The sequence below is a fragment of the Letharia columbiana genome (assembly GCF_014066305.1).
Source record: "Letharia columbiana isolate WasteWater2 chromosome Unknown Sc0000048_s0, whole genome shotgun sequence".
In the NCBI taxonomy this organism is placed as follows: domain Eukaryota; kingdom Fungi; phylum Ascomycota; class Lecanoromycetes; order Lecanorales; family Parmeliaceae; genus Letharia; species Letharia columbiana.
The window spans coordinates 197,602-209,394 of record NW_023501092.1 but is presented as its reverse complement, the minus strand read 5'-3'; the positions used below and the strand labels follow the sequence as shown (position 1 = coordinate 209,394).

General features: G+C 50.9%; 6 protein-coding genes across 6 annotated transcripts; 4 read left to right on the top strand and 2 right to left on the bottom strand.

Moving 5' to 3' along the window:
• Positions 1 to 231: 231 nt before the first annotated feature.
• Positions 232 to 1,320, top strand: HO173_010384 (uncharacterized protein; the record flags this gene model as incomplete). Its single annotated transcript, XM_037312269.1, has 2 exons — positions 232 to 447; positions 502 to 1,320. 2 exons carry the CDS (start codon positions 232 to 234, stop codon positions 1,318 to 1,320), a joined length of 1,035 nt encoding a protein of 344 aa, XP_037160855.1.
• Positions 1,321 to 1,628: 308 nt separating this feature from the next.
• HO173_010383 (uncharacterized protein) lies at positions 1,629 to 2,267 on the top strand (the record flags this gene model as incomplete). Its single annotated transcript, XM_037312268.1, has 1 exon — positions 1,629 to 2,267. The coding sequence occupies one exon, from the start codon at positions 1,629 to 1,631 to the stop codon at positions 2,265 to 2,267; it is 639 nt and encodes a 212-aa protein (XP_037160854.1).
• A 1,741-nt stretch (positions 2,268 to 4,008) lies between these two features.
• HO173_010382 (uncharacterized protein) lies at positions 4,009 to 4,794 on the top strand (the record flags this gene model as incomplete). Its single annotated transcript, XM_037312267.1, has 2 exons — positions 4,009 to 4,242; positions 4,297 to 4,794. 2 exons carry the CDS (start codon positions 4,009 to 4,011, stop codon positions 4,792 to 4,794), a joined length of 732 nt encoding a protein of 243 aa, XP_037160853.1.
• A 205-nt stretch (positions 4,795 to 4,999) lies between these two features.
• Positions 5,000 to 5,464, top strand: HO173_010381 (uncharacterized protein; the record flags this gene model as incomplete). Its single annotated transcript, XM_037312266.1, has 1 exon — positions 5,000 to 5,464. The coding sequence occupies one exon, from the start codon at positions 5,000 to 5,002 to the stop codon at positions 5,462 to 5,464; it is 465 nt and encodes a 154-aa protein (XP_037160852.1).
• Positions 5,465 to 6,285: 821 nt separating this feature from the next.
• HO173_010380 (uncharacterized protein) lies at positions 6,286 to 10,517 on the bottom strand (the record flags this gene model as incomplete). Its single annotated transcript, XM_037312265.1, has 5 exons — positions 6,286 to 6,746; positions 6,907 to 7,190; positions 7,251 to 7,334; positions 7,804 to 9,464; positions 9,510 to 10,517. 5 exons carry the CDS (start codon positions 10,515 to 10,517, stop codon positions 6,286 to 6,288), a joined length of 3,498 nt encoding a protein of 1,165 aa, XP_037160851.1.
• Positions 10,518 to 11,030: 513 nt separating this feature from the next.
• HO173_010379 (uncharacterized protein) lies at positions 11,031 to 11,561 on the bottom strand (the record flags this gene model as incomplete). Its single annotated transcript, XM_037312264.1, has 4 exons — positions 11,031 to 11,062; positions 11,127 to 11,229; positions 11,333 to 11,480; positions 11,548 to 11,561. The coding sequence occupies 4 exons, from the start codon at positions 11,559 to 11,561 to the stop codon at positions 11,031 to 11,033; spliced, it is 297 nt and encodes a 98-aa protein (XP_037160850.1).
• Between the last annotated feature and the right edge of the window lie 232 nt (positions 11,562 to 11,793).

Below are 11,793 nucleotides of genomic sequence, written 5' to 3'. Positions count from 1 at the left end.
CTAAGTTAGGCTACTCTAGAGACTATTCTTAGTGTTTCTGAGGCCCGCGGTTAGCGGCAACTTCCAGCCCCTTCTTTTTATTGAAGAGCGGTTCCTACAGACCCACCGTTAAAGCTCCAGCTTCCCGAACCCGGCTCATCAAAATGAAGCAGGACATTGCTCATCGCAAATAGCCTTTCAAGTAGTGTGGCGACAAAGAGGCTTGTTGATTAGCAAGCTTTGCGAACACCGATGGACGTCCCTTTCTCGTCAGAAGTCGAGCTTAACAAGCAGCTAGAACTAGGAGCTGTTGCACAGGACACCAACATTCGCCGGTCCGACGGGGGTAGTACCTCCTTACCAGGACAACCGCGAGTCGCATTGACCGAGTCTATGGGGTTGAAGCAGTATTTGGATGAAGAACATTCGACGACTGACTTGGATACGCTGGCTCCCAAGCTCTGGCTGGTAAGTCCGAAAAATTAGATTGCATGAAAGCTCATAATCAATTGGAGAATTAAGGTTTCAACACCTCGATACTGGCACATATCACCTTTGCACCATCAAGCGGTTCGGGGACGAAACATCATCGTCACAGAAAACCCCCAGCTTCATCTCGTTTGGTACTATGACCGCATATATATCAAGCCTATCCCGAGGTACCTGCTGTCGTACGCATTCTGGAAATTCTTGAATACTCAACCGGTCGAGCTTCGTAGAGCGATCACCGGCTTCGTACGAACATATGCATATCTTGTTCGATACGAGTGTGATTTCCGGTTGGCCACTAGTAATGAGCATCACCTGGCTTTGATTCCGAAAGACGACGGCTCGGTTTCAGCTGATGGATCCGACCACATTACTTTCGAACGCTTTGCCAGGTTCATTGCTGCTTTTCAGAAGCTGCCCGATGGTAGCGTCAGTCCGAGATATCGCTATGGAGAGCTTCGCCTCAGCCGTCTGAATATGTGTGCTCGAATCTTCCTGAGGAAGCTTACCTTCCATCATATCGACGCGCAGTGGGGTGCATATCTAGGACACTTCCTTGCCCCATTACTTTCGATTTTTGCAGTACTGTCTGTCGCTTTGAGTGCTATGCAGGTAGAGCTCGGCGTACAGGGCTCGTTGCAGTATTCTTTACCGAAATGGACTCACTTTGCTTATGTTTCCAGATGGTTTTCATGTCTGATACTTGTCATTATCGTGATCACGGCCCTTTTTTTCAGTCTGTTGATAGCGTTCATGGCACTTCATGATATTTGGTTTGCAAGGTCCGTGTTACAGCAAAGACGTCGGGCTCCAGCCGAGATCTCTAACGGATTTAAATCCGGGGTAGTGTAGTTCTGCAGACGTTTATGCTAAAGCTGGCTTGAACAACGCGAAAATTATATAATGGTGGCGCAAACGCGCGTGAAGAATGAAGATCGCGTTTCGAATACGGAGCAAGGGACACTGCATTCCTCGCTCGAGCTTGAATAAAGTATCAGTACTCGCCCCCGCCAGGTCTTCTGGACCTTCGCTGCTCGTTGACTTTGCTCGGAGATCCCGTCCACTCTTTGAACTTCGCTGAATCGGTAAAGGCTCCTTTGTAAACTTTAAATTGGAGGAAACAGCATAAAAATCACGTAAGCATCAAAAGAAGAGCCAAAATGCACACGCCTACGAAAGCCTACCTTTTACTCGCACTCCTTCCTTTCGCTCTCGCAAATATGGTCTCCCAGATTAGCGACGGCCAGGTCCAGGAGCCTGCCGAAGCACCGGCCGTCGTGGCACCCAAAATCGCAATCGCACCCACCAGCGCCCCGGTAGCAGCAGCATCACCGCCACCACCCACGTCTACCTCCACCTTCATACCCGCTGCCACATCTCCGCCTCTGTCGCCCCCACCTGCGCTGAAAGAAGCGGGAGCTGTCGCTGCACCGCCAATAGCAAACACGTCGATCCCTGCCCCAGCCAGGATCGAAGAAGCGGCTACCACGGCGCCAATCTTGATCGCCCCTGCACCGGCTGCGAACATCACGATCCCGCATCACCATGTTAATCACGAAACCTCCCACCCGAGCGCGAGTACTGGCAATGTCCTGCCGGTGGAGAACGGAACCGCGCCCACGGTGCCCGTGGTGCCAACTTTGCCAGCGGTTGCCAGTCAGGCATCGACGAGTGGGGAGGGGAGTCCGAGGGAGGCTGGGACAACGCAGGCAGCTTCGAAGGGAGTTGCGGCGAGGTTGGGAGTGAGTGCTGGATTTGGAGCGTTGGGGGTGATTGGGTTGGCGGTGATGCTGAGCTAGGTCTGTACGAATTGGCTTGCGGCGGTGATTGGAACTTGTTTCGACGGAGTTTGTGGAAGGGGTTTTTCGTGGTACTGGGTCGATAGACCTTAAGCTGGGGAGGTTTCTGAGGTTATCGATGCGCACTGGCTTTTGAATTTGCCTTCAACGCTGTACGCTGTCCGGTTGAGATTAGAAAATGAGAGGCGATAATCACGTTCGATGGGCAAGCGCAAAGAGTGAAAAATGACAGCGCCATCCACCAGCGCTACCCTTGTATTAGTAGGAGAGCTGCACGAGCTAATTGATACTCATCAAGCCCATCCGCCTCGTCCACGAACACCAAGTCCCTGGCTGTCCGTACCGTGAGGAGTAAGAGCCTTTGCACTTCTACCTAGCGTCGTATGTTTCCGATGCTTCCGCTTCCCAGACTTCCGGTCAGCCAAACATGCGGATCGTCGAGTCGGTTGCGTCACGTTTGGTACAAGCAGTACAATGTATCCACAACATAGCACACGTTGTTTGGCGGTCTGCTGCTGATGAAGGTTACTTGATTCAGCACTAGTCCTATGATTCTGTGAAATCTGGCCACGGGTTCGAAACTCTTTGAATTCTACCTGCAATATGCTACTCAATGTCCAATTCTCGTCTATTCGGTAGCCACCGGTTCTGTCTCAGAAGAAAACCCTTTGACCTACGATCATGAAGCGTACGTCCCATGACCTAGAAGCGAGAAGGAAGCAGTCTTTCCAAGTCCGAAGCCACGATCATGCCTCGTGTAGAACCCGTATGTCACGCCAGGGTCAGGGAGGGGACTCTGGGGCGGTAGTTGGTGGGGAAAGCTCGGAAAAGCCGTCCGTTGTTTGCAGTGTGTCTAATCTGTATAGAATGTCACTGGAAGCACTGCGACGCTGAAGTCAGGTTACATGAGGGATAGGGGGGGATGCTGGGCAAGATGCATCATTGGCAGAGAAGCGCAACCATTACGACGGGAACGGTCTGAAATGATGATAAGATTGGTGAAACATTGATAGAATAGTGTACTCACTGTTCTCACCGAGTGACTTGGGTCCTCAGTCATTAATGATGCCCAATTATGAAACAGTGTTTTTCCATTTGTTGTCTTGTGAGGGAGAATAATTGAGCGATACCGGTTCACCAAACCCCTACGCCGTGGCGCAGTAAGTAGTATTCCAGCACCCTGCTGTTGCTGTCCCTATAAGAAGTGCTCATTCGTGTGGACGCTGAATACTTATCTTTTACAAGCATCAAAAGCTCTCAAAAATATCAATGAGCAATGGCTGACCTTATGAAAAAAGCTCCTCAAGTACTTTATGACGAAGAGTGCTGAGGAATTGGGTGCGACTGGCGCGGAGCGGGGCTTGGCGCTCGGCGAGGCCGGCTGTGTCTCTTGGCGCTAGCCAACTGCCGGTGATAGGGCTGAGCTTGCAGGAGCTGAGGCTCCGCCCTCCTTTTTCAATTAAGTATCTGAAACGCTCCCACGTATATACCACACCATCCTTCTCTCCTTCTTTGTATATCATCATAAGGCGTTTGATCTTCTGCCGTCGTCCTTTCTTCTCTCGTTCGAGTACACATTTTCATGCCATCTGCCCAGCTTCATCCAATTCTTCATTAGCGAATCCGTCTGTCAGCCTCATTTACGGAAAAGAAATACAGGTCTTGAGGCTCTCACAAAAGAAGCGTCTTTAGTAAAGGCTATTGCTTAGTATCGTATTGCCCCATAAACCAGTTTTAAAAGATGTCTTCCGCTCAGATGGCTTTGGAGTACCTGCTCGTCTACTGCACATCGCATGGACTGACAACCATTGGCGAACCACCCCTGCCAAAGACATACCAACCAGTCGGAGAATCTCTCCTGCAGACTTCTCGCGCGAATAAGCACTCCAATTTAAATTCGAAAGACGCTATGCCCGTCTGGATCGTACTTGTCTTTCTTACTCTAGCCACATTGAAGTACTGTCTCTCTTTCGTTGTGAGTACCGCATCTGATTTCGACGCATTCATCTAGAATAACATCCCGGCCTAGGTATGGTATGTTTATCAGGTTATCTCAACAGTTATCATTGTTGCGGACAGAAGAATCAGAACCATTGCAGCGGCTAGTGCGCACAAACACCCTGAGTCTCACCGTGCTCGGCTCGATAGCTTGGTCCAGAGAATGCGAGTCATCAACCGGTTCAAAGCAGCTGGAGCTCATCGACTCAGAGGAGTCTCAGTTGGCGAGGTCCGCCTGGATCTCAAGCGGAGAGATACGATGAAAGAAAGCGGACCAGCTGCCAAGCCCAGCAAAAGCGCGGTGATGAACACCTGGGATCGCATTACTAGCTACGCTTGCTTTCGAGGATTCATCGGTTACCTATACATGGCCGTTCCCCAGTGGTATTTTGGGATGATATGTGATTTCTTCTTATCAGGACAGCCTAGCGAGCTCAGCCTCGGCTATGGGACGACATCTATCATTCTCGCAACAATGTGGGGCCCCGGACTTGCAACATGGACGCATTATACAATAACGCCCCCCTAGGAAAAGTATCAACATCCAAGATCACTTCCCAAAGGGCCCAAGCGTCCTCACAGATCTATGGCCCCTTACCGCTTCTTGGCTAGTAGCCGAGCATTTGACTCTAAGTCTTCCACTGGCTCTCAGCCGCACCTTCAGGCTGAAGCACTACGCCTTCGACGTTGATTCTTGGAATACACTTGATGAATATGGCCAAAATAAGAAGATCATGCAATTCGCATTGGTCTTCCTCCTGTACCTGATTCTCGTAGCAGTTGTAGCAATTCCGGCAACCATGACGATGAGAAGAGTCCACGCATCCATGCTTTCGGACGACGACCTGGCCATCGTACCTTTCCACCGCGGCGATAGATCTCGATTACATCCCTACGACAAACGTTCTCATATCCGCCACCCGGGTTTGACCGTCGCGGAAGCATTCAATACAATCACCTGGGACGCATACCTTCGGGTCCTGTTCGTCTATTTTCAGTATTTTGCGATCAACCAGCTAGTCCAGTTGGCCTATTGGAGCGCCAACTGGAAGCTGCATCAGGTCCTTGCGGTCGACAAGTACGCGTCCACGAACCTTCCATGCTCGCCTGTCAACAAGCTCCTCCCTTTCGCCGAACGAAATGCCTCGGCTGAGGCGTACAGGGGATTCTTCCATCCGAGTCCTCATAGCGAACTGTGAGGGGGCTAGGGAAGAGAGCACTGGTCAGAGAGTAACCGGCAGGGATGGGGGTCTGTATTGCGCGATACTTTACAAATGGTCAAGCTGGTCGTTGAATTCTAGCAGGAGTGACTGATGACACGAAGTGTGGAAGACGGTTACCGCTACGCTGTACAGCATCAGATGTGAGAAGGTAAGATTTCCATACCTCTCCATGACGGCCTCAAATCCATGCAGCAAGAAACCCCATTTTTTGACAACTTGTGGCGCTTGCAGAGAAATGTAAAGAAATGTATTTTCAAATGGATGAACAAAGTGGCAGATCTATCTGAGGCAGAGTCGTCAAGCGCTGCCTCGTCCCATACCATACAAGAGTAACCTTCGAGCCATAGATTCTCTCAGCTAATAGTCTCAATCTCATCGATCAAAAGTCGTCATTTCACCTGCAAGGGACTTTGTTCAACGCGTTCAAACCTTTTATTTAGTATCCTCTGACAGGAAGTGCCGATTTGTTCTGGTCGATACCCACAGACATGTACGCAAATGAAAAGCAAGAGAGCTTTCCCCTATTGGAACTTAGACATAAGTTTCTATGCATGACTTTTGCTACGTTTCTTATTTGCGAAGAGATGCCGCTTGTGGCGCCGTGTTTGGTGATGGCTGCCGAGAGTCCAATGAAGTCCATACAAAGACGATAAAGGAAAATTGCATACTGTCTCGGGCAAGGAGCAACATAGTCTCAAAAAGGTATGCTCAAGATCACAATGCCTCTGCTCTGCTGTTCCTGAACCGACGGCCAAAAAAAGGATCTCCTCCAGAGGCAACGACTCCCTGCATGCACCCTAGTAGCTATACCCAAATGCAACAGCAACATCCAAATCCAGCACATTGAAGTAGGTCGCATCACTATTGCCATTGTAGTACTGCACGCACATCCAGCTCGAATTTGAGCAGGTGTAATGCAAATCAAAGGAATGATAAGGTCCGTAGGCCGCTCCCGCTGCGTTGGCGCAGTATTGGGTTGCGGCGCACATATCATAGGCTCCTCTGAAGCGCGTGTAGACGGCGAGCTCCCCGCCTGTGCCGGGATTCGCGGTGTTTTCGATGTAGCATTGGCCGGCGTAGTACCGCTTGTAGGCGAGACCGGTGGCGGTAACAGTTGGACATGCTGTGGTGGCGGTGGGGTAGGCGCATGTGGGGGAACAGAGGGATGAGGGGCTGGAGGAGCCGATGGATTGAGCTACTGGAGGAGAAGGGCGAGGCACTGGTGGCAGAGGTGGTAGAGTTTCCGCTGGAAGCGCTGCTAGGGAAGATATTCAAAGGTGAGGAGCTCGATATGGGGAGCATGGTGCTAGAAGAGGTTGATTCTGTTGAGGTGTTGGAGCTTGTGGTTAATTTGGAGATGCTGCTTGAAGCGCTATTAAACGTTGTAGGACTAGCACTGGAGGCCCCGGATATTGTACTAGATTTAGGAGATGTTGAAGCAGAGCTAGGAGCAGCGGTAGGCCATTCTGAAGTCTTTGTGGTCTTTGACGCAATCGATGTCGCCTTTGCACATTCAGTGCTCGAAGTGATCCTTGGCAGGGAATCTGCCGTGAGTGAATCTGTATCTCTACTTGAAGGTCTTGTTACTAGCTCAGTTGTTCGCTCGGTGGTGGGCCTGGTCGGAGACCTGGCCTTGGTCTTGGTAGTGAGCGTTTCAGAAATTGTGTTTCCAGGAACCAAAACGTAAACACCAATGCAGCGACTAAAAAGCGTGTAAGCGCCGCGATCATGCACTTCACGTCAATGGGGTCGGGTACCATACATTGCGGCCAATCGCCTTGTCCGCAGCCTGTAGTTCGGATAGTAAGGAACATAGAGTATTTCCTGCAGGGCACTGGATGTCCCGCTGTGAGTGCGGTTTATGAGCGATAGAAGGCTGAGTCCCTGGAATCTAGTTGAGCAGCGACTTCGATTCTCCCTTGATGCACGGCGAGATTGGAACAAAAGCTTTTTGCGGGACTAAAGCCCCTGAGTGGCAGGTATCTTTCGTACGCTGCCTCGGCGCAGAACGAGGGAAAGGCACGAAAGGCCATACTTTTATCAAGGATGCTAATTCACTTCGAGCTCTGTCCAGCAGCGAACGTAGGGTTAAGAGGAGAAGTGTGACGAATAGTGTCGTGCGCTGGTTTGAGTCAAGCCCCCAAGCCTTCAAAGCCGTTGGGAAGATAGCGGCAATGAAGGGTCCAAAGCCAAGCTCATGTCAGATTCGCGTCGTAATGGCACAGTATCGAACACGGGAAGCCGTTACGCACCCAGGCGAAAAGGGGCTGCGGAGAGATTTTTTTCTACGCAGAAGCTATCTACAGGAGGCTCACCAAGCCGTTTGCCCATCGGATACCTTAAACAACCCATTCTTCTTCTTGTCCATCGCCCACTTCTCGCACCAAGCTTTCATCTTCTCCCTCGACTTCGCCGACCCTACATTCACAGTCGGGATGACCTTATCGATCCTCAGCGAACAGCAGAACATTGTAAGCTCCCTGAAGCTACTATGTTCACTATATGGGACTCCAAAGCAGTTGGCCTCACGGGTGCTGCCTCGTTGCGGTGTCAATTCAGCCATCGAGTATCGCGACTTCCAGTTGTCGGAATGGAGAACAGTCTGGACGGCCGGAGACTCGGTAAAGCGGCTGTTTGGTGGGCGGTAGTTCCATCCTGATGGTCTGAAGCCAACTATGCGGGAGAAGTGCGGCTTAAAGCCGGTGAGGTAGTCGGCTAGGGTTTCTGCCCGGATTTCCATGAGCATCTGCATGTGCACTTGAGCTTCGAGAGGGTCATCCGTCATACGGGCCGATAGCTCCGGGTCTTCGAGCGCAGCACAGATCTTTTGCTTGTTTGGTGGAGCGTAGATCTTGCTATTGAGTGCTTTGGCAACACCTAGACATATCCTCTCTTTGCCTATGCTGTAGGTTCCCACGATTACCAGGAGACGACCTCTTGCCTTCTTCGATGGTCCATCTTCGATCTTGATCTTGATCTCTTCTTCCTCAACCTCCTCCTTGACTGACGTTTTGCGAACAAATTTGACCATGCCGTCACCAGCCCGCTCTTTCTTAGTTTTCTCCCAGCTATCGCTTTCGTCCACAAAATCCTTGCTGAGGCTTACACACATATCGGCGCAAGCCTTGATGACTTCTTCTTGGCTGGGAAACGAATACTTGGGCGTCAGGTATGTTGTATCGAGGTAGCAGACATCGAGTTTCTGCTGTGCCAGGTTCCTGCCAGTGATTGTATCCACAATGTCTGGCCGTAGCTTTGGATGCTGCACATGGGCGGGACAAGCACGGAAGTCTCCACAGTGCAAAACTCTCTGGACCTTTGGACTCTTCCCTTTTCCGATCACCTTTTCGAGAAGATAAAGCGAGCTTCCAGGACAGTGATTTGCTGGTATCATCGTGACTTCAACGCCTTGGGTCCCAGGTACCTCGACCTTCTTATCAAATTCGAGGTCAACGACCCACTTAGGATCAACTCTCAATTGTCGCCTGACTAAGTTCGCCGTGACATGGCTGCAGTAGATTGGACCGTGACACCATGATGATGTGAGACCGATGTAATGGTCGCTATGAAAGTGGCTTAAAAAGTAGGCGTTACAGCCTTGAACCGCACCATATCGGAAGGCATCGACACAGATGAAGAATCCCGGCATGATCTTATAGAACGGACATGTCCGCTGGTATGCAGGCTTACCGCGAGATGCCGATTCCGTTGCCGCAGCAGTTGCCCACGCAGCATCTTCCGCATGCCCGGACATAAGTTTGGAGAAGGCGGACGATGATTTGAGGGGCTCTGCAGTCAACCCAAAAGGGTTTTCTTGCCCTGGCTTAGCTATCGCAGCACGTTGAAAGCGCTTGTGCGCAGGGACGCCGCTATCCAGCTTTGCTGGAGCCAAAGTGGATTCTTGCTTAGGTGGTTTGCGGTCTCCAAGAGGCTTTGCCTTACCATCCATGCAGTCATTGACATGGACGGATATCTCCTTTGAAGTGTTAGACCTAACTGGGACATTTGGAGGCTCTCATACCTGGTCAGTCAATCCCGCTGTATTCCCACCACAGATTGGACAGCTTGTAGATCCAGCATCTTGCGGCATGACGCTGGTCGTATCTCTAGGGTCCTCCAATTCCACATCCATTGAATCATATCCCTTGGCCTGACCCTCCTCCTCTTCCAACCCCTCTTCAAACTCCGCCTGCTCCTCCATCCATCTTCGTTCCAGATATTCCTCGCCCTCTTCGGGAAACTCGTCATCAATGAATTCCTCAATGCCATCAAAGTCGTTGACTTCTCCGATGCTTGTCGTCTCTCGCTTCAAGATGGGCACCGCTGCGCCAACTGGTTCCTGCCCCAACGGCTGCCTCGCAATAGCCGGTGGAGTGCCTCTTACTGCCAACTCACTCTCCTCCTCATCGCTTCTAACTTCGCTTGCTGGGAAGCTCGGTGTCCTGACTGGCTCATCGTCTGAGTCCGAGTCATCGGCAAAGGGTCCTCTGGTTAGGCCGGTTTTGGTCTCTTCGGTTTGCAATGACTGCTTGGGTGTATCCTCTGTACGTCTTCTTTTACTGGGCACCCCATACTCGTTATAACGAGATATTGGTGAATCTGGTACACTCATCGCAACATCCCCAGGCGAAGTCTCGTTCGAGGACTCTTCTCGAGGTGGCGTTGGAGTCTGCAGGGACATCTTCGCACCGTCTTTCACCGGGCTATCTCCTAAGAACAGAGTCTCATCCTCCTCCCTGACATTTATTACCGTGGTACCAGAAGACTCTGCTCTCTTGAAGAAGCTCATGATGTTGCCATTGGGCTTGCCCTTCGCTCTTCCCGCGCCCGTTGTAGGAGTCCTCTTTGGCGGAGCTTTAGTCTTGCCTTGCAGAGGCGTTGAAGCGGCCATAACATATGTAGTGTTCTCAGAGAAATGAGGTGTCCACTGCCTTGTAGTCGAGGGTGGTGTTGGGGGGCGGCCGGTGGATGGGCGAAGGGGTGTCTCGCTGGCTATTGGAGCCGGCGCTTCTCGAGGTTTGCGGAACATCGAAAAAAGTGAAGCATGTCGAGTAATAGGTGAATTTGCACTATCTGCGAAAAGAGTCGATGATTTTCCAGATATACGAGTTCAATGGGTAAAGTTGGAGAGATTCGAGGTTCATGACGGAAGTCGCGTACGGAACAGGCGGTCACGTGATAAGCTACACTACTGCACAGTTTTATGCTCGCAGGGGAACAAAGACTACGGTTCGGGCGCTACGAAGATATAGAACAACGGAACTCTAGCATTGAGGTGGCATAGTAAACATAAAATGAAGAAGCTTCATGAAGTGCCCTAGAACACGCTTCAGCTTGATGTTCAACCTATGGATGGCCTGCTCTTCGCCTTGTATCTCCCTCCAGGGCGCATGCGTCTCTTGCTCCATCTCCATGTTTTCACATGCATTTGGGTATCTTAGGTTTTTCGGTGTAGGCGTCTCTCAGTTCACTGAACGGTGACTCCTTCGCACCGCATCCACATAGTGCCTTTCGTGTCCCGCCTCTTCCCACTCAGTATCGATCATCGAGGTTTAGATGCTTGCGATGCCGCTTCTAGATTGCCAAAGTACCATCAGTCTCTGCAATGTCCACGCTCTCATGTTCGAACCTCATGTACCTCTCCTCGTAGCATCCTCTAACAACGCCACGTCTACCGCTGCCCCAGGCAAGTGCACATACCGCACGACACTACCCCGTATGAAAACGTTCTTGACGGATGACTAGGTGCACAGCCAGATAATCAGCACTCTGCCCTAACCTCTCAGACTCCGGAAACTTGTGTTCCGTACTTAGACCACGGGGATGGGTGTGGGCTGGGCTCACCAAATGGGGATACTTCAGCTCCTCAACCACCTGAATATCATCGAGCTTGATGTTCAGGAATTGGTCGACCGATTTGAGTATGCCTTTAATTGAGATGTCGTTTTTGAGTTCAACGGTGACTTCGTGGTCAACGAGGGTTTTAAAGAAGCTGGGGAGGAGGATCGTGAGCGAACATGCGGTAAGACGCTATTGACAGGGGTAAGACGGGGGCATACCTGAAGAACAGCATTGCGCGCGATATGTGAGTTCGGTCGTTGTTGTCAAAGATGCGCCGTCCTGCGTCTAGAGTGGGGCCAAGAGTTCTCGGCTGCCGTAGAGTGGAAACTTCTTAAAGCCGAGTTACATCCGTATTTTGAGTTCACTGACTTGTACTAAGTATTGTCTTTGGTTTCGATTCAAAGCCTCAGAGATAGGCAATGCAGAATCGAAGTCAGATCGTAAATTCATCCGTTGGATTTGTT